General features: G+C 40.9%; 1 protein-coding gene across 9 annotated transcripts in view; it reads right to left on the bottom strand.

Moving 5' to 3' along the window:
- Positions 1 to 23,952, bottom strand: part of Bptf (bromodomain PHD finger transcription factor) — a 118,386-nt gene that overhangs the window by 31,763 nt on the left and 62,671 nt on the right. For 8 of the 9 annotated variants that reach the window (XM_090349902.1, XM_090349903.1, XM_090349907.1 and 5 more), the window contains 11 exons: positions 23,112 to 23,241; positions 22,214 to 22,352; positions 19,480 to 19,644; positions 14,518 to 16,801; positions 9,031 to 9,155; positions 7,268 to 7,396; positions 5,916 to 6,066; positions 5,268 to 5,310; positions 3,668 to 3,914; positions 2,789 to 2,943; positions 1,070 to 1,178 (listed from right to left, as the gene is read on the bottom strand). In XM_090349902.1, coding sequence (XP_090206028.1) covers positions 1,070 to 1,178; positions 2,789 to 2,943; positions 3,668 to 3,914; positions 5,268 to 5,310; positions 5,916 to 6,066; positions 7,268 to 7,396; positions 9,031 to 9,155; positions 14,518 to 16,801; positions 19,480 to 19,644; positions 22,214 to 22,352; positions 23,112 to 23,241 — 3,677 coding nt within the window. Of the gene's footprint in view, positions 1 to 1,069; positions 1,179 to 2,788; positions 2,944 to 3,159; positions 3,322 to 3,667; positions 3,915 to 5,267; positions 5,311 to 5,915; positions 6,067 to 7,267; positions 7,397 to 9,030; positions 9,156 to 14,517; positions 16,802 to 19,479; positions 19,645 to 22,213; positions 22,353 to 23,111; positions 23,242 to 23,952 lie in introns of all 9 variants that reach the window. The other variant, XM_090349911.1, reaches the window with a different exon arrangement.

Raw genomic sequence — 23,952 nt, 5'->3', positions numbered from 1 at the left:
GCACTGTCCCTGAGATTCTTTTGTTCAAGGCAAGCACTCTACCAAATGACCACAATGCCACTTCTATCTTTTTTGAGTATTTAATTGGAGATAAGATTTTCAGACTTGCCTGCACGGGCTGACTTCAAACCTCAGATCTCAGATCTGAGGTCTGAATCCTCAGATCTCAGCCTCAGAGATAGCTAGGATTACAGGCATGAGCCACCAGCGCACAGACTTTAACTTCTGTTATTATTATTATTTTTTGGCTAGTACAGGGGCTTAAACTCAGGGCTTGGGCACTGTCCTTGGAAACTTTTGGCTTAAGGCCAGCACTTTGCTACTTAAGCCATATCTGGCCTTTTCTGTATATGTAGGTACCGAGGAATCAAACCCAGGGCTTCGTATATGATAGGTAAGTACTGTACCACTAGGCTACATTCCCGGCCCCCAGACTTTAACTTTTAATATGGAAGTTTAGCCTATTCCCATTCATTATAGTAAATAGAGGTCTGGCATTACTTTTATAATTTCCTTTATGTGGTGTTATATGTTTCTTTGCTGTTTCCTTGATTTTATACAGTTTACTATACAAAATTTTGCTCATTTTTTTTTACTTTAATGATTAGAATCTTTATGTTTCATTTCTTAAAGGCTTCTGTTACATTTTTGGTAAGAATACCTATTTTTTTTTTAATCTTAGTAAGGGCAAGAATGAATATATCTATGGGTGCATAACCCAATGGATTAGAAATTTGGTATGTTTTTTGCTTGTTTGTTTGTTTTGTCAGTTCTAGGGCTTGAACTTAGTACCTGAGCACTTGGGCTTTCTCAAGACTAGTGTTCTACCACTTGAGCCACAGCACCACTTCCAGCCTTTTCTATGTACGTGGTACTAGGGAACTGAACCCAGGGCTTCATGCATGCTAGGCAAGCAACCAACCACTAGGCCATGCTCCTGGCCCTGATATGCTTTTAAATACGAATTTAAATTAGCATTTTCTAACATTAATATTGCCAAATATAAACTATTACTGATTTCCTAGAGTAGATGTTCAGATGCAGATGATAAAAGTGGATGGATAAATACCTGGCTGTACCATCACTGGTGTTCGAATAATTGCCTTTCCAAGTGTTGACTGCTGGAGTGGTGTTCTAATCACAGTCATACCAGGTCGGATCTGAGGCCCCGTGATTACCTATAAATGACACAAAGAACAATACATTAAGATACTACTAAAATACTAGAACACATGGGCTTAAAATGAGCTCATATGAATACTATGTACCCTTATCATGTATACTAAAAACAACCTACAGACAAAAAACAAGAGGCTGACGCAGGCAAGTTTCTATTCTATACTCACTCCTCAAAGGAGTTCCAATCCATACCTGTAACCTACTTTACGTAATAAGGACAATCCACATTGTTCATAGTTTTAATAAAGAGATTATAAAACATGCTATCTCAGTTTTATGGTAAGAAGATATTCAAGACTGGCTGGGAGTTTGGCCTAGTGGTTAAAGTGCTTGCCTAGCATGCACAAAGACCTGGGTTCGATTCCTTGGTACCACGTATATAGAAAAAGCCTGAAGTTGTGCTGAGGCTCAAGTGGTAGAGCTCTAGCCTTGAGAAAATCCAAGGACAGTGCTCAGGCCCTAAGCTCAAGCCCAGGACTGGCAAAAAAAAAAAAAAAAAAAAGAAGATATTCAAGACTGACAAAATAACCTTTTCTATGATATCGGTGCCAAAGAAATTATCTAATATGTATATATATATCATCTATTATCTAGTATATATTATCTAATATGATATGATACATACATAATCTGATACAATATATTATCTATCTATCTATCTATCTATCTATCTATCTATCTATCTATCTATCTGGTCAAGGTGATATTTTCATTCTACTTCTTTTTTTCTTTTGCCAGCCTGGGCACAGTCCTTAGACACTTTTTTTTTTTTGATGGGTCATGGGGGCTTGAACTCAGCCTGAGGGCTGTCCCTGAGCTCTTCAGCTCAAGGCTACCGCCCTACCCCTGGGCCTGGACGTTGTCCATGAGCCCTTCAACTCAAGGATACTGCCCTATCCTTGAGCCATGCCCCACTTCCCGTTTTTGTAGAGGTTAACTGGAGATAAGAGTCTCAAAGTCCTTTTGTGCTGGCTTTGAACCTTGATCCTCAGATCTCAACCTCCTGAGTAGCTAGGATTACAGGTGTGAGCCACCTTAGACATTTTTTTGCTCAAGGCTAGTACTCTGCCTCTTGAGCCACAGTGGCATTTCTAGCCTTTTCTGTATATGTGGTATAGAGGAATTGAACCCAGGGCTTCGTGCATGCTAGGTTAGCACTCTACCACAAGGCCACACTCCCAGCCCTCATGCTACTTCTTAACTTGGCTGCATAATGCTTCCTTGGGTAGACCAGTGCTGATTTTATGTAAACTTTTCTTTATAGAAATTATTTCTAGGGGCCAGGAGTTTAGCCTAGCAGTAGAGTGCTTGCCTAGCAGGCACAAAGTCCTGAGTTCAATTCCTTAGCACCACATATACAGAGAAATCTGGAAGTGGAGCTGTGGTTCAAGTGGTAGAACACTCTTGAGCACAAAAGCTGAGAGACATCATCCAGATCCCGAGTTCAAGTTGTAAGATCAATGCCAAACACCACCACCACCACCACCACCACCACCACCAACAACAACGAAATTATCTGAACTGATCTTAGACAAGGTCATTCTAAGTTCTTCATCCTCCTGATGTGTTTATTATTCTAAAACAAAATGGGTCCGGGAAGAACTCTTACTTGTGACGGGCTGGTGGTTCCTCCTCCTGAGCCTGAGGTATTAGGCCTAATTGTGACAGTTGCTGTCCTTGGCTGGAATGAAGTAAACGTCTGCTGACTTGTACCTGTACTCGATGGAATGATACCCAGGACTTTCTGCTGCACCTGAACAACACCTTTAAAAAAAAAGACAATGAGGTCATTAACAATTATCTCTTCAAGGAGAGGCACTGGTGTTGCTTGGTTTCTAGGAGACACTATGTGTGGAAGGGTTGAGTAGTGGGCCACATAGAATGTGAGGTCTGAGGACTGAAATCAGTGGAAAGGAAATGGAATCATGGCAACAGTATGATCTAGCAAATGTGAATTAAAACTCTTCACATCTCCCTTACCTCCTTGTGTAGCTGGCACATTTACAGCGACAATCTTGCTGTTTGCAGGAAGTGGCAGTTTTGTAATTACTTTTCCTGCCATAGTGACTGGATTGCCTGTAATTTGGAACGTCTGACCTGTGCTGGCAATGGTGGTAGCAGATGTGGCAGCTGTGCTGGTGGCTAATGGGGTATAAGACATTTAATAAGCTTTACATTTAGAATAACCAGCAATGTAGTGACTTCTAGGAAGGGCACCAATGCATGAAATGTGACTCATCTTGTATCACATTCCTCTCCACTCACAGTGAAATTATGTAGATGTTGAAAGTTAAATAATGTAGGAAAGCTTTCCTAATGTCATATAATGAATATTATCTGGAAATAAACCAATGGTTACAGTTTGTTTGCTCAATCAGCTACAAAAGAAAAACAACTTTCTAAAGACAGGTTTCATTTCAGTAGGGGAGGGATTGAACGTGCTTTGTCCTGGCTGCAAACAATGTATAGCATCAGCATGGCTCTGTACCTGAATTTGACTGGCCTTGTTTAACCCAGGTAGCAAAGGTCTGGTGGAAGTTCTTGTTTTGTTGGAATGTGACTGTCGCTGGAGAGCCAACTTTGGTGGTTAGTACCATCTTTGTCCCAGAGGTAACTGAGCCACTTATGGGGGCCACCATAACTTTCTGGGCTGGAGAGATGGTACTGGTTGTACTGTTTGGTGGGGATGTGGTAGAAGCGGCGATGACTGCAGGCTTCTGTTGCTCCAGTCGTTTCTACAAAAGTCAATGAGGAAAAATGTAAATCCACACAGTTCCACATTAAAACAACCTAGTTTTATAAGAAAGTACACTAAATTTTATTTTAATTTTTGGTGCCAACATTGAGACTTGAACTCAGGTCCTCAGTGCTGTCTCTGAGCACTCTACTGTTTGAGCCACAGCTCAAGTTCGTTCGTCCGTTCTTTCTTTCTTTCTTTTACTTGTAAAAATTTTGGGGGGGAGGGTAGTTTTAGTAGAGATAAGAGTCTCGCAGACTTTCCTGCCCAGGCTGGCTTCAAATCACAAGTCGATCCTCATATCTCAGCCTCCTTAGTAGCTAGGATTTTACAGGCACAACCTATCAGCAGCTGGATTTTAAACTTGTAATATATTTTGCTTCTAAAGAGAAAATATGGCTAAATACATTTCATCTATAAGTTAAACTCGATGAAGGCAATATTTACATGTCTCTATCACACATATTTCATTATCATTGTCCAAAACAAATGAAGATGATCCAAATTTTGTGGCCTGTATAAATATCCAAAATGAAAAAAAGATACGGATAATTTACTGGAAAGAGGAGCACTTCGCTGCTTAGGGGTGCCATTTACACCTGAGAACAAGTAATAGGTTTTCATGGTAATAGCACGTCAAAATGGACTCCCTATTTAGTTTGGCAAACCTATAATCAAACAAGCTGAAAATTATAAAACTTCTCTAGCTTTCTAATAATGTATTTATTTATTTTTGAGTAGCTTATCAAGAGATAAATCTCATGAACTTTTCATGTCTGGGCTGCCTTCAAAACATGATCCTTGGCCAACAACAACAAAATCATTCTCCCCGCTCCCCACTCCCCTGCCCCATGGAGCTATAGGGAGCTGTAGCTCCCATTGAACTATAGGCCTGGGCACTGTCCCTGAGCTCTTCAGCTCAAAGCTACCACTCTACCACTTGAGCAACAGCACCACATGCAGTATTCTGGTGATTAATTGGAGATAAGAGTCTCATGGACTTCTATGCCCAGGCTGGCTTTGAACCCTGATCCTCAGATCTCTGCCTCCTAAATAGCTAGGATTACAGACCCAAGCCATCCCTTTTTAAATCTATTTTTTTATCAGTGTCCCCAAAGTTGAAAACATCTAGTTAGGTAAAAGCTCCTCATGACTCCCTGATAGGAACAAGCATCTTCTCTTTGTGCCTGAGGAGCATGTACAATTCACACAGAACTATCACTGGCTTTAGCATCAGCAGTTACAACACATTCTTAGCATGCAGCTGTTACTATAATTTATAGAGACTTTCCAGATTGGAATTTTTTAGGACAATTTATTTCTAATTTCTGGAATTCCTTTGGTCACTAACCTTGGTCTGTTGCTCGACTGCTTGGGCCTTTTCTTTCTCCACTCTGCAGGGAAAAAAAGGAGCAACTTATCAGAAACTATCCACCAGACACCTAGCCACTAATATAAGAACTATTTTTTTAAACATATTAACTTTTAGGATAGAGACTAACAAATGGATAACATGTAAAATATGACTATAATATACTAAATGAGGGTCCGGGAGTTTGGCCTAGTGGTTAAAGTGCTTGCCTAGCATGCACAAAGACCCGGGTTTGATTCCTCGGTACCACATACATAGAAAAAAGCCAGAAGTGGTGCTGAGGCTCAAGTGGTAGAGCTCTAGCCTTGAGAAAGTCCAAGGACAGTGCTCAGGCCCTGAGCTCACGCCCAGGACCGGCAAAAAAAAAAAAACAAAAAAAAACCATGACTGACAAGGGAATAAAAATAATTAAAAAAAATATATATATATATACTAAATGATAACTCTTAAAATAAAAAACTGCAATAAAATTGACTATGACTTATTTACATATATGTATAAACTACCTATAGATATATTTATATAAAGATATAGACTATATATGTTATATACTGAATAATTAATTGCCTGATAATTCTCAATTCTGAAATGATAGAATCTATGACCAGATATTAAGGATTTCCTTACCTCTCAGCAAAGGCCCTGATTTCCCAGAGTTCTAATTCTTCTTCTGCTACCCAGGTTTCAATAATAACAGGTCCAGTTTGCTTAGGTGTTTCCGGTCTTTTTGGCCTCAGTGCACTTGATCGAAGGCCTTTCCTCTGAGGTGTAGGTGTTTCTTTGGAAAAGAAAGCAAAGCATTTTAAACACTACAGTTTTTTAAAAAAACGAGTCATGCCCAAGCCCTGGCGGTTCACACCTATAATCCTATCTACTTAGGAGGCTGAGATCTGAGGATTTTGGTTTGAAGCCAGCCAGGTCAAGAAAGTCTATCAGACTCTTATCTCCAATTACCCACCAGAAAACCAGAAATGGTGTGTGGCTGAAGTGCTAGCCTTGAGTGAAAGAGCTCTCAGGCCCTGAGTTCAAGCCCTATGACTCACCCCGCCCAACTGAGAGTATTGCTGGAGTCTTCACATACACACACACATTCTCTATCAATAGATATCAACCTTTTTCTCTTTATTCACTTTTGACACAGACCATCTGTGTGTAGTCATGGTTGCCCATGACTGAATGATCTTTCACCCTTAGCTTCCAGAGTAAATGTCACAGACCACAAGAGTGTGCTGCCAAGCTCAGCAAACGTTCTCTCCTTCAAGAGCCAGATGGTGTAGTTAGAGAACATAGACTAGCTAGTCCCTGTTCCGACTACCTGACTCTTCCCTTTGTATCACAATAGAAAGAGAACATGCATACTTAATTATAACTACGCTTCAATTGAATTTTATTTGCAAGAAAGAAGAAAAGCAGGCTTTCTGCCAAGGCTCATGGGAGGTGGCCTGTGGCCCATATGACCTATTCCCTCTGCCTCAACATGTTCCTCTCAGTTGGGATGGGTGTCCTTGCCATGTACAATGATGGCAGTGTTACTGGGATGCTTCAGTCTCCCAAGTAGCTGGGACTGCAGGTGTATGCCACCACATCCAGCCTGAATAATTCTTCATTTCATATTATTTTTATTCTGACCACTGAAGTACTTTGTAGTAGCTTTAAGCCTGAATCCACAAACTATTTTCATAGGTCAAATGCTATACAAAGTGCCATGATAAAAAAAAACAAATTAGCCAGAGAGAGAGCAATTTTCCTGGAGCACTCGGGCCTACAGTCTAAGCACTTCATCACATGTCTTCTTTATGAGGTTATACAATAACAACAGGCACTAATATGTGGCTAATAAAATCTTGTTATATTTATTACTTAAACTGTTAAGCTTTCTTTCTGATACGCAGTTCATACTAGAAAAATACTTTTCAAATTTTTTCAATTTGTAATATGTGCATGGATATCAAGAGAATAGAAGTTTTACCATTCTTTACCTTTTGGTGCTTCTGGAACTCCAATGGGGCAAATGATTTTCCTGATGCAGTATTCAGAACGAATGCCGTAAGGACCGACATCCCGTCGCTTAATTATTTCTGTGGTTGTGATTTCAGTTTCAGTTGTTTCTATGGGGATTTAATCACATATTATTAATACCCACTGTGGATTAATGCCCTGCCTCCTAATTATTTCTGCGGTTGTGATTTCAGTTTCAGATGTTTTGTTTTGTTTTTTTTTTTTGCCTGGCTTGAGCTCAGGGCCTGAGCACTGTCCTTGGACTTTCTCAAGGCTAGAGCTCTACAACTTGAGCCTCAGCACCACTTCCAGCTTTTTTCTATGTATGTGGTATCGAGGAATCGAGCCCAGGTCTTCGTGCATGCTAGGCAAGCACTCCACCACTAGGCTAAACTCCCGGCAGTTTCAGGTGTTTCTATAGGGATTTAATTGCAATATTATTAATATCACCAGACATTCTCATAAACTACAAAAGTACTATACCTGGCCTTTGCAGAAGAGACACATATGGAATAAACCTTCAGAAACAATGACTACACAGTCACTAGTAGAATGCAACAGTATGTAGTTTCTTTCTTAGGTTATATACTTTTGTATTTCTCAACTAAGGTCTCACTATACTGGTCTTGAACTTTTGGGTCCAAGCAATCTTCCTACTTCAACTTCTTGAATAGTTGTGAGAAAATTTCTAAACTGAATAAAATGTTGTGGAGTGCAACTTAGCTCCTGGCCATGAAACTCAATAAAAATCCTGGGTTGGAGGTATGGCTTGGTAGAGTACTACTCAAATGAGTGAAAGCAGTGGGTACTGAGTTCCAGTGCTGGTGTAGGACCAAAACAAAAACCCACAAAAAAAGTCATAGGACAAGAGAAGTAAGCAAAGGGCCCTAGGAGTCTGTTTAAATAACTTCTACGCTCAAAATAGATGTCATTTGAAAGATTTGACTTTCAAGTGTGGTGTCACACCAGAAATGTATGACATATGTCATAGCTGTCTTGTTTTGGTAGTACTGGTAAGTGAACTGAAGGCCTCGCACTTGCCACTTGAGCCATGCCTTCAGCCCATAAAGTTGGGGGTTTTTTGCCAATCATGGGGGCTTGAACTCAGGGCCTGAGCACTGTCCTTGGACTTTTCTCAAGGCTAGTTAGTGTTCTACCACTTGAGCCACAGCACCACTTCCAGGTTTTTTCTATGTATGTGGTACCGAGGAATTGAACCTGGGTCTTCGTGCAGGCTAGGCAAGCACTCTACCACTAGGCCAAACTCTCGGCCCCTATTAAAGCTGTATTTTTATGAAACATTAAACATGCTAACTATAACTAGGACAGAGGAAGGGACAGGATGACATTGTCCCAAAAGAAATGTACTGTATGACTTATATAACTGTAATCCCTCTGTATACCTCTTTTCTAACAACCAGTAATTTGTTTTTTTAAAAAACGATGCTAACAGCTGGGAGTCTGGCCTAGTGGTAGAGTGCTTGCCTAGCATGCCTGAAGACCCAGATTTGACTCCTCGGTACCACGTACATAGAAAAAAGCTGAAGTGGTGCTGTGGCTCAAGTGGTAGAGCACTAGCCTTGAGAAAAGCCCATGGACAAGTGCTCAGACCCCGAGTTCAAGCCCCACGACTGGCCAAAGAAAAACAACAACAAAAAACAACAACAACAACAAAAAACGATGCTAACTGAAATGGGTAACCAATCACTGAAGTGATGTTATTTAAAAAATTCCACCCCCTTACCTGTCCGCGTAGTCCCTCCTCCTGGTGGAGCTTTGGCTGCCATGTCATCCCATCTCAGGCTAGCCCACAGTAACCGCAACATGAGGCTCACTCCAGCGAGGGACTTCACAGTCTGAAGCCTGTACCTGAAAGAACAGACCAGGTAAAACTTTCTTCCTCTCTAGATGCACATATACACATACATTTTCAATTTCAATCTTTATTCCTCTCCATCCTTCTCTCTCCCTTGCTGCCTCTCCCTCTGTATCCTTTCTCTTCCTTCCTCAATGGAAAGCCTTTATTTTTATTTTCATTAGGATTTCAACCTTTTTTTTTTTTTTTTGCCAGTCTTGGACTTGGGGTCAGGGTCTGAGCACTGTCCTTGGACTTTCTCAAGGCTAGAGCTCTACCACTTGAGCCTCAGCACCACTTCCGGCTTTTTTCTATGTATGTGGTACCGAGGAATCGAACCCAAGTATTTGTGCATGCTAGGCAAGCACTCTACCACTAGGCCAAACTCCTGGCCGGATTTCAACATTTATAGTATTTTTTCTTTTTTTAGGGTCAGTTATGGGGCTTGAACTCCGGGCATGGCCACTGTCCCTGAACTCCTTTGTTCAAGGCTCTACCACTTTGGGCTACAGTGCCACTTCCGGTTTTTGTCCCCCAGTGGTTAACTAGAGATATGAGTCTCATGGACTTCCTTGTGTGGGCTGGCAATCTTGCTATTTCAGCCTCCTTAGTGCTAGGATTACAGGCGTGAGCCACCACTGCCTAGCTTGTAATATGGTTTTGTAAGATTCTGACATTGTGTGTTCCTTCAAAGAACTTTTTGTTGCTAGGCACAACTGGTATCTGAAAATTTTAAAGGGCTGATATTCATTTTGAATTATCACATAATTATGTAAAGTAATAAGCATGCTTCATTAAAATGGTAACAACTTATGAGGATTTCATAAATTAATGCAATTCTGAGATATCTACAAGGAAACATATAAATAAGAACAAATTAAAAAATGTTTCTGAGAGCAGCTAGGAGGTATGACTAATTTTTGCTGAAACAGATAAATCTGAAAATGTTATATCTTCTTTTTGTGTGTGTGTACCAATACTGGGGCTTGAACTCAAGGCCTAGCCTCCTTGTTTGGCCTTTTCACTCAAGTTCATCTCTACTTCCATCTTTTTGCTGGATGAATGGAGATAAGAGTTTTATAGGATTGTCTACACTGGCTGGCTTTTAAAACCTCAATCTTCGGATCTCAGTCCCCTTTGTAGCTAGGATTACAGATGTAACCAGTGCCCAGCTTGTTTCTATCTTCTTAAAAAGCAAAATTAAACCTGAATACTTCGCAAATCTAGGAAAAACTTTTCCTAGTGGAAAGAAAACTCTGGCCCCAAATAGTGATTCTGCAAAACATCAAGTACCAGATGCTGAATAATACCATTGAACAAGGTTAGTGCAGCTCAAGGGTCCCATAATGAGTAGTAAAACATTAGAAAAAGGCCAATGCTCCATCATTTACTAATCATAAATGTTTATTTTTTCCTTCACACATAAGTAGCATAGTGTGTGAAGTTACTAAACTGTTTTCCTATTCTTCAAAGCCTAATGCTAAAAGCAATTTCAAATGAATTTACTCAACTGTGGTTGATACATGCCTTAAATCACTGGATTTTTTGGGGGGAGGTTAGTCATAGGGCTTGAACTCAGGGCCTGGGCACTGTCTCAGAGCTTTTTCACTCAAGGGTAGTACTCTACCACTTTGAGCCACCAGTACCCAGCACCAGAATGTATTTTAAAGGAGCCTTAAGCTCTCAATTTTCTATTAGGATTTTTGGCTAACAATTCACATTTTCACTCTACATAAATGAATACTGGTTGGCTACAATATAGGGAATTGTACAAAATCAAAGTAATTCATTTCATTAATAGAGATGGACTGTATGTCAGTGTGTTACTAGAGACTGAACCATACTAGGCAAGCACTCTACTACTTAAGCCATACCTCCAGCCCAGCAGACAGTAAATCTGAAGACCATTTAGCATTTGAATGGCATTATTTCCTACTATGGGCATTAAGTTAGAAAAAGGAGCCAGGTGAAGAAGACAAAGCTCTAGCTAAAAAGTTGCTGCAGCTTCCTAATGTCCTGCGCCTATTTATTTTTTTGCTAGTCCTGGGCTTGAGCTCAAGGCCTGAGCACTGTCCTTGGACTTTCTCAAGGCTAGAGCTCTACCACTTGAGCCTCAGCTCCACTTCTGGCCTTTTTTCTACATATTTGGTACTGAGGAATCGAACTCCGGTCTTCGTGCATGGTAGGTAAGCACTCTACCACTAGGCCAAACTCCCGGCCCCTTTCTATTTATTTATTTATTTATTTATTTATTTATTTATTTATTTATTTATTTATTTATTTTTGGCCAGTCCTGGAGCTTGAACTCCGGGGCTGAGCACTATCGTTGAGCTTTCTCAAGGTTAGAACTCTACCACTTGAACCACAGTATTACGTCCAGCTTTTTCTATGTATGTGGCACAGAGGAATCGAACCTGTGTGCTAGATAAGCACTTTAGGACTAGCCCAACTCCCAGCTCCTCCGGCTCCTCCTTCGACACATTATTACATTATGTTATATTATCTCTAGGTAAATCCTCAGACAGGCACAGAGCAGAAACACAAAGTGCAGGGATGTCCTAAGAGGGAGAAACTGTCACTTTCAGACCATACCCTAAAGGAATCCTTAGGGAACTTGGCTCTCATGGGAGAAAGCAAATAGAGACTTGTTTATAAAGACAAGTTTATTCATTCACTCTTCTCATTTGTTCTCTATGTTCACACAATAACCTCACTGGAGAGAAACCCATCCTCTAGACCATCAGCTTGCTTATCCAGTCATTTGTTCAGAACACAGCTGAGTGTAGTCTACATGGCAGACTATGTAAAAGGATCTGGAGACACATCAGTGAGTTAGAATCCATTTCTGTTTTCCAAGTACAAGAGGGGGACATCTCATCTAGCTTGGGGACAGAGATCAGAGGTTTGGCATCATCTAAAAGGACATGTTAAGGGTGTTGGGCATGGAGGTGAAGGGGGCTGACTGAGGGCAAGGGGTAGAGATACACCCAGGAGAAATGTTGAAGAATACACACTTGTCTGACACCACATCCAATGTGTTATGACTGTGGGGTACAGACAGAGATGAAGCTGGTCTGAGAGAGGAAGGCAGACTCAATAATGTCCTGCCCAGACCAAAAGCTTGAAGAAGTGTAGAATAGACTATGTATACAGCCAGGCCTCCGGTGTTGGGTAGACATCTGCAGCATAATCTCTAAATAGAGTGCCATGTTACCGGATTCTCCTGGCAGCACCATGGAGAAGACCAGGTCAAGGTGTTCATAAAACACAGAGGCAGGGCCTGGGAAAGGAAGTGGCAGTGGACAGGAAGGGGTCAGAGTTTCTGTGTCTATGAATGAGACAAGCTTCAATTTCCTAAAGTGCTCAGCTGGAACATTACTAAAACTCACACATGCATTTGGGCACACCTATAGTTCCAGCAATTGAGGGGCTGAGGCATAAGGAGCCAAGAATTGAAGACCAGTCTAGGCAACACAGTAAGATCCCAGAATGAGTATTTTAAAATATCATGTGTCTGTGGAATCCTTGGTGTCTACTCTAAGGAACAAATAAAAGATTCAAGTGTGAGTATAAAAATGTTCTTCATTTGCATGCTTTTTATAGCTTTTTAAAAAATGTATTCAAAATCAAGAACATATTTAAATCAAGAATGTATTTACCCATGCCTTTCTTAGACAGAAGGTATTTGATTTATCTCAACTTTAGCAAATTAAGATGTAGCATGTATTTGAAAGCAATTACCAAAAACGTATAGGAAAGTATTTCTTTCCATTAAAAAATGAGAAATTAAACAGGTAGAAACTGTGCACAGTACATAGCAAACATTATGACACAAGGCTCCTGAAACCCAGCTGTGCACAGAAGGGCCCTGAGCACCCCATGAAGGCTGGTGAATTCCAAGAACAGCTCTTCCCAGTTCAGCCTGCCTTCCACTCCCAGACAGAAAAGAGCAGAAGGGCCAGCCTCAGCAACTGCCAGGTCTTTTTAACTAGAGTATCTGTACACAGTAACTTTTCCAGTGGGAAAGAAGTTACCTGCAGGACAGTCAAGGATACATTTTGGGACCGCTCTCAATGAAGAAAGCAGAAAAGTGCAGAGTAATCCTACAAATCCATGAACTGTAATGAAGAGTTCCTTGATTCCCTGCAGGATTCTGCAAATCCTTCATTGCAGGCCCTGCAGAGAAATTGTACTTTTCAGCTGTCTCTATTGCATGTGTAATGGAGTGATATTTTACTTCAAATTAAATGAGTTATAAAAATAAAACTTGCTCATACAAACTATGATTGGTTGGATCAGTAAATTAATTCCTCTACACAGAGTATTTTATTTACATTCCTGTTTGGTCTTTTCTGATTATTAGCTGACTACAGTATAAAGGATACACAAAAACATGTGACTTCAAAGAAATTGGGAACACACTGAAAGACACACAAAAATGAAGTTTTAGGAGAAATGTAATCTGCTCAGAAACTTCTACAATAAGCTTAGGAATCTAGCAAAACTAATCTTCAACTAAGAACAAGTGTGTTTTCACACACATTCCCCAGACCCTTCCATGTTGCATGCTTATGTCCTACCTCCAGTTCTAAGGGTGAAAAGACAGAGACATACATTAAAAAGGATAAAGCAAGGACAGATAGGTGAAAGATGACAAAGTAGCAGACTGGGATTCAGGAAACCAGACTTTACTTCTAATCCCACCCCTGTGTAGGCAAAGGCAAATTGCTATACATCCAGTAAAGAATTTCTATGATCCCTTTACAGCTGCCAATATTGAATACTTAGACCATCCCTGAATCTAAAGTGTCCAGAAAACTTTAAACTAGGAGTATTTCTGGGTTCTAGAATATTCCTAAGGAATTATAGTCTACTTTTTCTTACTTAAATAACAGAGAAGAGTCCAACATACAAATTTATCATGCACACAACTTACAGAAGATTACATTATTATATGTCGGTATGTTTCCCTATTTTTACATTTTAATGAGCACCCACCTAATAGAAATAAAATACAAACATTCCAGAAAGTTGGCGATAATCCCAATCCAATTGTGTGGTTATTTTGTTCCTTGAACAAACAAAGCAGCAATAACTGGCACACAAGCATGCTAGGGTTGACAGGTTCCTTTTGTCTCTGAAACTGAATTTAAAGGATTCCCTTACACTTCAAGTCTTTCATTTTTTTTCCCCCTAAACAAACTTTGATATCTACCAACTGGCCAAGCTGGAAGCTTTCTGTATCTTATTTCTATGAGCAACTTTGCTCATTAAATACATGCCTCTTTGTGTCAGACCAATTATCTTCTTAACTAAATGTCAGAGATGGGTCTTGGAAAACTTTCCATCCTCCCAAATACATTTTAAAATACATACCTCCAGGTGATACCAAAGGTTGGTCTAGGAGAAGGATATGGCCATATATCCAAGGCAGGTTTTGCATTATAATTAAAGTAAGGGACTTCTCGAATTCCTCCCTTTCTAGCTAACTTTTTTAAGTCATCATTCGGCAAGACAAATATGCTCTTCTTGCTGCTCTTGGTGATAAACTTCCTGTAGGATGGCAAAGCTGTCCCTGAGCGAGCCTTCTTCGGTCTTGAAAACTTCATCAGTTTCACCTTGTCCCTCGTGGAATACTCTTTGCTGACTGTCATGGATGTCACGAGAGTGCCTCCTGTGGTGGTTAGCGTGTCTGTCACTGTTGTGGTGACCACCGTTTTGCTCTGTTCCTTAACAGAGATGATGTCCTCAGTGCTGTCTGTGGAGGGAGTGGACAGCTTGGTGACTGTTGTTGTGGTGGTAGTGACCGTGGATTTGGCACAGTTTTCTGTGGAAGACACCACGGTTTGCTTATTGCCTTTTGCTACCTTGATCACAGTCCTCGATTCTGTGGCGACTGTGGATGTCATTGTAGTAACTTCTGTGATGACAGTTTTTCTTCTGGAATCTCCATTGATGCTTTCAGCTTTGTGGGTGGGCAGCCCATTGTCATCTGTGGAATCATTACTGAGGTTGGAGTCCTCTCCGGAAGTGATAGGGGATGGAGTCACTTTCTTCACTTCTGGGGTCTCCACTTCCATATCTTCTACCTGGCTCTCTGGACAGGAGGAGGGCGGTGTCATCTGCGTACTGTCAGACTCTCTGATGGATGGTAGGCTATCTTGGTAGTTACCTTCATCATCTAAGGAACTCAGTGCACATGAATTGGTTTCTGAGTTGCTTTTGTCATTCAGCTCTTCCATGATGACATCACCATTAATGAAAGGCTTCACAGCAGGTTCTTTAATAGTCAAAGGCTTAATATCATTTTCAGGGATTATTTTATTTATGTTATTAACTCTGGATTCAACGTTGCCACTCACTACTTTAAGTTCAGGGATTTCTTTCGAACATTCACTGTTCGAATATATCTTAGCCTTCTTATCTTTTCCATTTATTTGGAAGATACTTTTCTGTCCCTTCCTTTCAGATTCTCGATTTTCATTATTCCTTTTATCAGGGATATTTCTGAGATTTCCTTGATCAGCACATTTATTCATTGGTCTCTCCTCTAATCTCTGCTGCTGGCTTGGTTTTTTCCCATTGGCTTCTGTTACCTTGCCCTGTAGCTTGTCATCACAGTTTCCAGTGGACTTTGAAACAAATTCACATCTCAATGGTTCTGAGCTTTCACTATCTTGTTCTGAAGTTAGGGACTGTTCAGAAATACTTTCACCGCTATTCTGAACAACCATATCTTCTTCACTACTATCCTGAATAGACATACTATCAGAACTATTTTCCAAAGTGCTGTTATTATTATATTCAGCACACTCTAGTCTCCCATCCAAGTCCATTGCTTTTGAGAGCGATGGGGCATCTCTGTTGCTGGTATTTTTAGGTCCAGATGGAAGTAAAGCACTCTCAGGTGAGGAAATAAAGTCATTCTCCTCCTCTAGGAGTGGTTTTCTATTCTTAAACCTCACAGTACCACTATCATCGGTTCTGGCTGGTTTAGAGATATCAGTGAAAAAAGCACCTCCTTTTGTTTTGCTTTTGCTGAGCTCCTGGCCTTTACTGTTGCTTTCAGACAAACTCTCATCTATGTCCTTTTCAACAGAATTTTGTTTCTGGTAATTTGTCCCCAGAGTCTGAATGGACACATCATCTAACAGGCGGCGTTTCGAGTAAGGTTTGCTTGGAGTAAGAGTAGAATCACCAGTGCCCAGAGCTGAGGAATCACTTTGTGAACATCCCTGAATTGACTCCTCACACTTCTCATTATTTACAACTGGGCTTGGTTCTTCTCTAAGCAAGTCATTTTGACAGCCTTCCTTCGCTTTGGTTGTGATGGATGAATCAGAGAGATCTCTTAAGGAAGTTGTAGAAGACTTTCCAGAACCCTTAATTCCACCCTCCAACTTCATCTTTTCCAGGCGCTGTTTTTCTTCCATTGTGAACTGTTTAATTCGTCTTTCAAGAAGCCCATCTAGCTTGGATGATTTCGTTTTCTTTTTGTAACTAGTCCTTAGGTGAAAGCCCTCACTGACATTAACCACATCGACGGGGGAGCTTTCCTGACAATTTACATGTGGCTCCTCTTTCACGTTCTCCTGATCCACCTCCATTGCTTCTTCCTTGAAGGATTTATCATTACCAGAATTGAATACTTCTTTCACATCTATGAAAACAAAGACATTTACAGAAATGTAATTTTTACTCTGAAATGGGAATTCCTAAAGCTATATACATATATATATATATCATACATATAATATTAATTTTTGTGCCACTCCTGGGATTTGAACTCAGGGCCTGGGAGCTCTCCTTGAGTATTTTTGCTCAAAGTTAGTTCTCTGCTACTTGAACCATAGTTCCACTTTAACTTTTTGGTAGTTTATTGGAGAAAAGAGTCTCACAGAGAAGATGGGTGCTCACACTTGTAATCCTAACTACTAAGGAAGGTGAGATCTGAGGACTGTGGTTCCAAGCCAGCCTGGGCAGGAAAGTCCCTGAGATTCTTATCTCCAATTAATCACCAGAAACCTGGAAGTGATGCTGTGGCTTAAAAATGATAAGCCACTAGGGGTCTGGTAGTTTGGCCTAGTGGTAGAGTGCTTGCCTAGTATGAACGAAGACCCGGGTTTGATTCCTCGGCATCAAATACATAGAAAAAAGCCAAAAGTGGTGCTGAGGCTCAAGTGGTAGAGCTCTAGCCTTGAGAAAGTCCAAGGACAGGGCTCAGACCCTGAGCTCAAGCCTAGGACTGGACAAAAAAAAAAAAAGATAGACCACTAGCCTTGAGCAAAAAGAACTCACAGACAGTGCCTAGGCCTTGAGTTCAAGTTCCACAACTGACCAAAAAAAAGGGGGGGGGGCTGGGAGTTTGGCCTAATGGTAGAGTGCTTGCCTAGCATGCATAAAGAGGTGGGTTCAATTCCTCATACCACATACATAGAAAAAAGCTGCAAGTGGTGCTAAGGCTCAAGTAGTTGAGCTCTAGCCTTGAGAAAGTCCAATGACAGTGCTCAGGCTCTGAGCATAAGCCCAGGACTGGTTAAAAAAAAAAAAAATGGGGGCTGGGAGTTTGGCCTAGTGATAAGAGTGCTTGCCTAGCATGCACGAAGACCAGGGTTCAATTCCTCAGCACTCCACATATATAGAAAAAGCCAGAAGTGGTGCTGTGGCTCAAGTGGTAGAGTGCTAGCCTTGAGAAAGCCCAAGGACAGCGCTCAGGCCCTGAGCTCAAGCCACAGGACTGGCAAAAAAAAAAAAAAAAAAAAAAAATGTCTCATGGACGTCAGTGGCTTATGCCTGTAATCCTAGCTAATCAGGAAGCTAAGACCTAAGGATCTCGGTTCAAAACCATCCTGAGCAGAAAAGTCCCTGTGACTCTTATTTCCAATAAACTACTCAAAAAAACCAGAAGTGGCACTGTGGCTCAAGCGAGAGAAAGTGCTAGCTTTAAGCAAAAAGAGGGTCAGGGACTGTGCCCAGACACTGAGTTCAAGCTCTAGGACCAGCAAAAAAAATAAAAATTAATAAACTCAGGTGCTGGTGGTGCATGCCCATAGTCCTAGCTACTCAGAAAGTTGCAATCTAAGGATCAGTTAGAAGCCAGCTTAGGCAGGAAATTCTGTGAGACTCTAATCACCAATTAATAACAAAAAGACAAAAGTAAAGCTGTAACTCAAGTGGCTGAGCATTAACCCTGAGCAATCAAGCTCAGAGACATTACCCACACCCTGTGTTCAAGCCCTAGTTCTGCCTCCCCCACACCCCACACAAGAACAAAAAGCCGTAAGGAAATATGAACCCAGGGCCTAGACACTGTCCCTGAGGTCTTTTGCTCAAGTCTAGCATTCTACCACCATGAGCCACAGCTAGCTACACTCTGTTTTTTGAGTGGTTAGTTGGAGATACAAGTCTCACGGGGGCTTTTCTGCTTGGGCTGGCTTTGAATTGTGACCCTCAGATCTCAGGCCCCTAAGTAGCTAGGATTACATGAGTGTGCCATTGGCACCTTGCTGAAGTAATTAAAACAGATCATGGACAGGGTTAAGCATTATAAAAGGTTAAAAAATAAATATACTTACTCTAATATATTCCCTTTTTAAATAAAAGATATGTTTTTCAAAAGGTTAAATATAGAGTTGTCATATAATTTAGTAAACTTCATTCCTAGATCTATCACTGAGAAGTAATATCATAAATCTACAAAAACCGAAAAGACAAAAACAAACAGAAACCAAATCTTTGTTTGGTTTATAGCTAACAAACAGAAAAAACTCATGAAATGCTATTTTGAAATATAAAGTACCAATAATGAGCAACAAACCCATAAGCCTTGAAAACACTATACTCAGTGACAGAAGGCAGCCACAGGACAACACGCTGCCTCATTACATGAAAGGAGACAAATGCATACAGACAGAGAAGAGACTGGCAGTCTGGACACAGCTGGGAAGGGTTGCAAGGTGACTGCTTGTGACTAAGAGGCTTAATTTTAGGGTGACAAAAAATGTTCTAAGGCTGTCTGTAAAGTGTATATGAGAACTCCTTGTTTAACCTTTTGAGAAACTTATATTATCTTTTGTAAAAAACAGAATGTGTATTAGAATAAATTAGAATAAGTTTTTTCATCTTTTATGATGTTCAGCCCTGCCCATGATCAATTTGAATCATTTCAGAAACTTTACAGGCTAACCACCTGTGACTATGTGACCACAGTCACATAAACAAGGTGAACTGTGTGTCAGTAAAGCTGTCACCAGAAGCATGAGTACCGTTCCTGCGGTGGAAAGCAGGGCAGTGCATTCCTATGGTGCCCAGGCTGCCCTCGTCATGGACTTTCCTTACCTTCTTCCTTCTTCTCAGTAGTCTTTGACATATCCTCTTCACTCTGGACTGCTTCTTTTGCAGTATCTTTGTTTTCACAATCAGACTCTGTTTTTATTTTCTTTGGACTTTGTAGACCTTTTTGTTTATCTGATTCATCCATATTTTCATCTACATTATTTTTCACTAAAAAGAAACACAATTGTATATGCGTGTATATATATATATATATATATATATATATTCAACACTAGAAATTAACTCTACTTATCTAGAGTAGAAATAAGCAAGTATTTTCCAGTAAGTACATATCATTCTTCATTACAACAAAAGCTGAAGGTAGCCCATATCATTTTCTTTTGGGGGGGGGGGGTAGTGCCTTGAACTCGGTCTGGGAGCTATCCTGAGCTCCTCAGCTCAAGGCTAGCATTATAACACTGAACCACATTGCCACTTTAGGTTTTCTGGTGGTTAATTGGAGATAAGAGTCTCATGGACTTTTATGCCCGGGCTGGCTTTGAACTGAGATCCTTATATCTCAGCCTCATGAGTAACTAGGACTGCAGGTGTGAGCCACCTCCACCTGGCTCCCCATATCCTTTCTTATCCTACTTTGCCAAAAAAAACCACTATATGCGGGTGATATTCTATAAGCATTAAAAGTCCTGTTGTTTCAGACAGGTAACTATGAAATGTTTGGGGTTCCCTGTATTAAAGATCTTCTTGGGCTGGGGGTGTATCTTAGAAACAGATGTCTTCGTTTTTGTCAGTCTTGGGACTTGAGCTCTGGGCTTGGGCGTTGTCCCTGAGCTCTTCAGCTAAAGGCTACCACCCTATTCCTTGAGCCAAAGAGCCACTTCCAGTTTTCTGGTGGTTAACTGCAGGTAAGTCTCACAGAAATTTATACCCTAGGCTAGCTTTGAACCACAATCCTGAAATAAGTCTCACCAACTTTCCTGCTTGGGCTGGCTTAGAAACATGATCCTCAGATCTCAGCCTCTAAGCAGCTAGAATTATAGGCATTCACCACAAACACCCAGCTTAGTACAGAATTTTGGCTTTCAAAAACAAATCAATCAGATGGTTATTACTTTTGTTTTATTAAAAAAAAGGGGGGGGGTGGGAGTTTGACCTAGTGGTGGATTGCTTGCCTAGCATGCACAAAGACCCAGGTTTGATTCCTCGGTACTACATACATAGAAAAAATGTCAGAAGTGGTGCTGAGGCTCAAGTGGTAGAGCTCCATCCTTGAGAACCCAAGAACAAAGCTTAGGCCCTGAGCCCAAGCCCAGGACTGGCAAAAAAAGAAAAATTAATTAATTAAAGGTTTTTTTTCTGGCTCACACCTGTAATCTTAGCTACTCAGCAAGCTGAGATCTGAGGATTGCCTGTTCAAAGCCAATCAACCACTAGAAAACCAGAAGTGGCACTGTGGCTCCAGGGGTAGGGCAGTATCCGTGAGCTGAAGAGATCAGGGACAATGCCCAGGCTCAGAGTCCAAGCCACAGCACCGACAAAAAAAAAAAAAAAAGTTGTTTTTCTGTTGTAATAAATGAAATATTTATTTAAATTAAAGCTTTTATTTAAATTAAAATCTTGCAAACTTTAGAAACTAATTGGGAAAGTACAGTCCTAATTTTGCACATACTACTGAAAACTTTAGCAAAATGCTCTGACCCAAAATATGGCTAGCTGGGCAGGGCACGGTGGCCCACAACTGTAATCTGACTCTGGGAGCAGAGATTGGGAGGGCAAGAACTTGAGGCTAGCCCAAGTAAAAACAACACAAGTCAGGTGTGTTGGCATATGCCTGTGGTTCCAGCTACAATGAGGTATAGGTAAGAGAACTGTCCAAGTCCCATCCTGGGTAAAATACAAGATTCCCCACGCCTCTTTTTTTTTTGCCAGTCCTGGGGCTTGAACTCAGGGCCTGAACATGGCCCTTGGACTTTTTCAAGACTAGTGTTCTGCCCCTTGAGCCGCAGCACCACTTCTGGCTTTTTTCTGGGGGCGGGGAGGGGAGTGCGGGGAGGGGTGGGATACGTTGGTCAAGTGGTTAATGGATGAGTCTCAGGGAGTTTTGTGTCTGGGCTGCCTTTAAACCGTGATCCTCAGAGCTCAGCCTCCTGAGTAGCTATGATTACAGGTGTGAGTTAACACCTTACTTCTGGCTTACTTCTGGCTTTTCTATGTAGGTGGTATCAAGGAATCGAACCTGGGTCTTTGCCCATTCTAGGTAAGCACTCTACTACTAGGCAAAACTCCTGGCCCCAAGATCCTATTTAAAAGAAAAAAAAAAAAAAGAGCTGGGTGCTGGTGGTTCACCCCTGAAATCCAAGCTACTCAGGAGGCTGAGATCTGAGGCTCATGGGTCAAAGCCAGTCCTGGCACAAAAGTCTCTGAAACTCTTACCTCCAATTAACCACCAGAAAACCAGAAGTGTTGCTGTGGCTCAATATGGTAGAGCACTAGTCTTGAGAGGAAGAGCTCAGGGCCAGTGGTCAGGCCTAGAGTTCAAGCGCCATAATTGACAAATCAATAAACCAAAAAGGGAAGATGTGCATCAAGCAGCAATAGAGCACCTGCCTAGCCAAGTGCAAGTTATGTGTTCAAAACCCCAATATTATAAACATAAACAATAAAGTTAATATACTATGATTTTCTAAGAAAATAGTACATGTCAGGAAGTGTTCTGTATAAAAATTATCATTACTATTAAAATACTATATATAGCATAAATGATTCAACCACTTACTTCCTTCTAATGGCTTTCTGTAATTCACATTAGTATTTCCTGGCAGTTTAGGAACAAACCTATAAACATGAGTTTTACTAATCCAGCTCCAGCCACCATATCCTGTTACTCTGTATTCCTCTCCTTTCTGTTTCCACACCTGGATAAATGCAAACACTTCTATTAGACAACATATTTACAAAGCACATGGAAATTCATGCTTGTTAAACAAACTAAGAGTCAAACAAATTAAAGGTACCAACTAATTTGTCTCTTGTATTCAAACATTTATGGAAAAACTTATCATTCCTTTCTAAAATGAGGAAGTTAAACCCGTTTTACAATTTTCCATCTGTATTCAATTAAAAGAAACCTAGGGGCTGGGAATGTGGCTTAGTGATAACTCGAGTACTTGCCTAGCATGCATGAAGCCTTGGGTTAGATTCCCCAGTACCACATATATAGAAAAAGCCTGAAATGGTGCTGTGGTCCAAGTAGTAGAGCTTTAGTATTGAGAAAGCTCAAGGACAGTGCCAGACCCTGAGTTCAAGCCTCAGAACTGGCAAGTAAATAAACAAAAAAATAAATAAAAACTATGCTTATAGCTGGGTATCAGTGGCTCACACCTATAATCTCAACTACTTATTTGGGAGGCTGAGATCCAAGGACCATAATTCAAAACCAGTCTGGCAGAAAAGTCCTTGAGACTCCATCTCTAACCAACAAAAAGCTGGAAGTAGAGGTATGACTCAAGTGAGCAAGAAAGGTGAGTTAAGAGTGTGAGGCTCTGATTTCAAGCACTGGTAGCCCTCCCCACTAAAAAGAAAATGACACACTTATGCTTAAAAAAGTGCCACAATTATAACTAATTACAAGATGTCTCAGAACTGGACTCAGAAGAGGACTGTGGCTATTTTACCTGGTGCTTGACAGGAAATGTGTACTTCACCCATGTGGCCTGCTGCATTGTCTCTTCCTCTTCCTGCTTCTTCTCCTTCTTCTTCACTTTCTCCTTCTCTTCTCTCTCAATGGATGTCATCCTGTGTAACCTAAGCACATGCAGGCAGAAAAACAGAGTTATACTTCACTTTCAAAAGGGTCAACCAAAAGCTGAAAAACGCAACACTGAAAATTAGGCACAAAAGCAAAGGCTGGTTAACAATAACCCCAGGACCCCATCTCATCTGTCAAAAAGTACAAGTCCCATTCGGTAACATGAAAAATCCAAGTACAAAATATGAAAACAAGGAGTGCTCTCCTGCTGCATGCCTTCAAGAAACACTGTTTTCTTCCACTCATATGCCAATCCTGCCTTCTACACATTTACATAAAGGATTCAACAACACTTTGTAATCAGTGAATTTTTTCCTGTCAGAACACAAAGATCCTGTAGTCCCAGCACCTGGGAGGTTGGGGTAGGAGGACTTGGAGTTTGTCCCCAGCCTGGACTACATGTGAGATCCTGTCTGCAAACAGAGAAACAGACTTATTTCTCTCCTTTCTCCTCAATTTTAAGAAAGTTTTGTATCCTAATGACAAGACATCAGCACACAGCTTCCTGCAGGCTGAGTTCAGGCATTAGCTGCATACAAGTAATACAGGCACATTCTCCATGGAAGTTCCTCTAGGGTTTCAAACACTGACAGAAGGAGACAACAGATTGGGGAGAGGGTTCCCATTAGGGATCTAATTTACTTACTAAAACACCATCCTTTACCAAGATTCTTGAAACAAGAGAGTAAGGCAAGCTCTAGAGGTAT

This window comes from Megascapheus bottae, chromosome 17 (genome assembly GCF_031878675.1).
Source record: "Megascapheus bottae isolate mThoBot1 chromosome 17, mThoBot2.hap1, whole genome shotgun sequence".
Classification (NCBI taxonomy): domain Eukaryota; kingdom Metazoa; phylum Chordata; class Mammalia; order Rodentia; family Geomyidae; genus Megascapheus; species Megascapheus bottae.
This window is presented reverse-complemented; position numbering and strand designations above follow the sequence as displayed.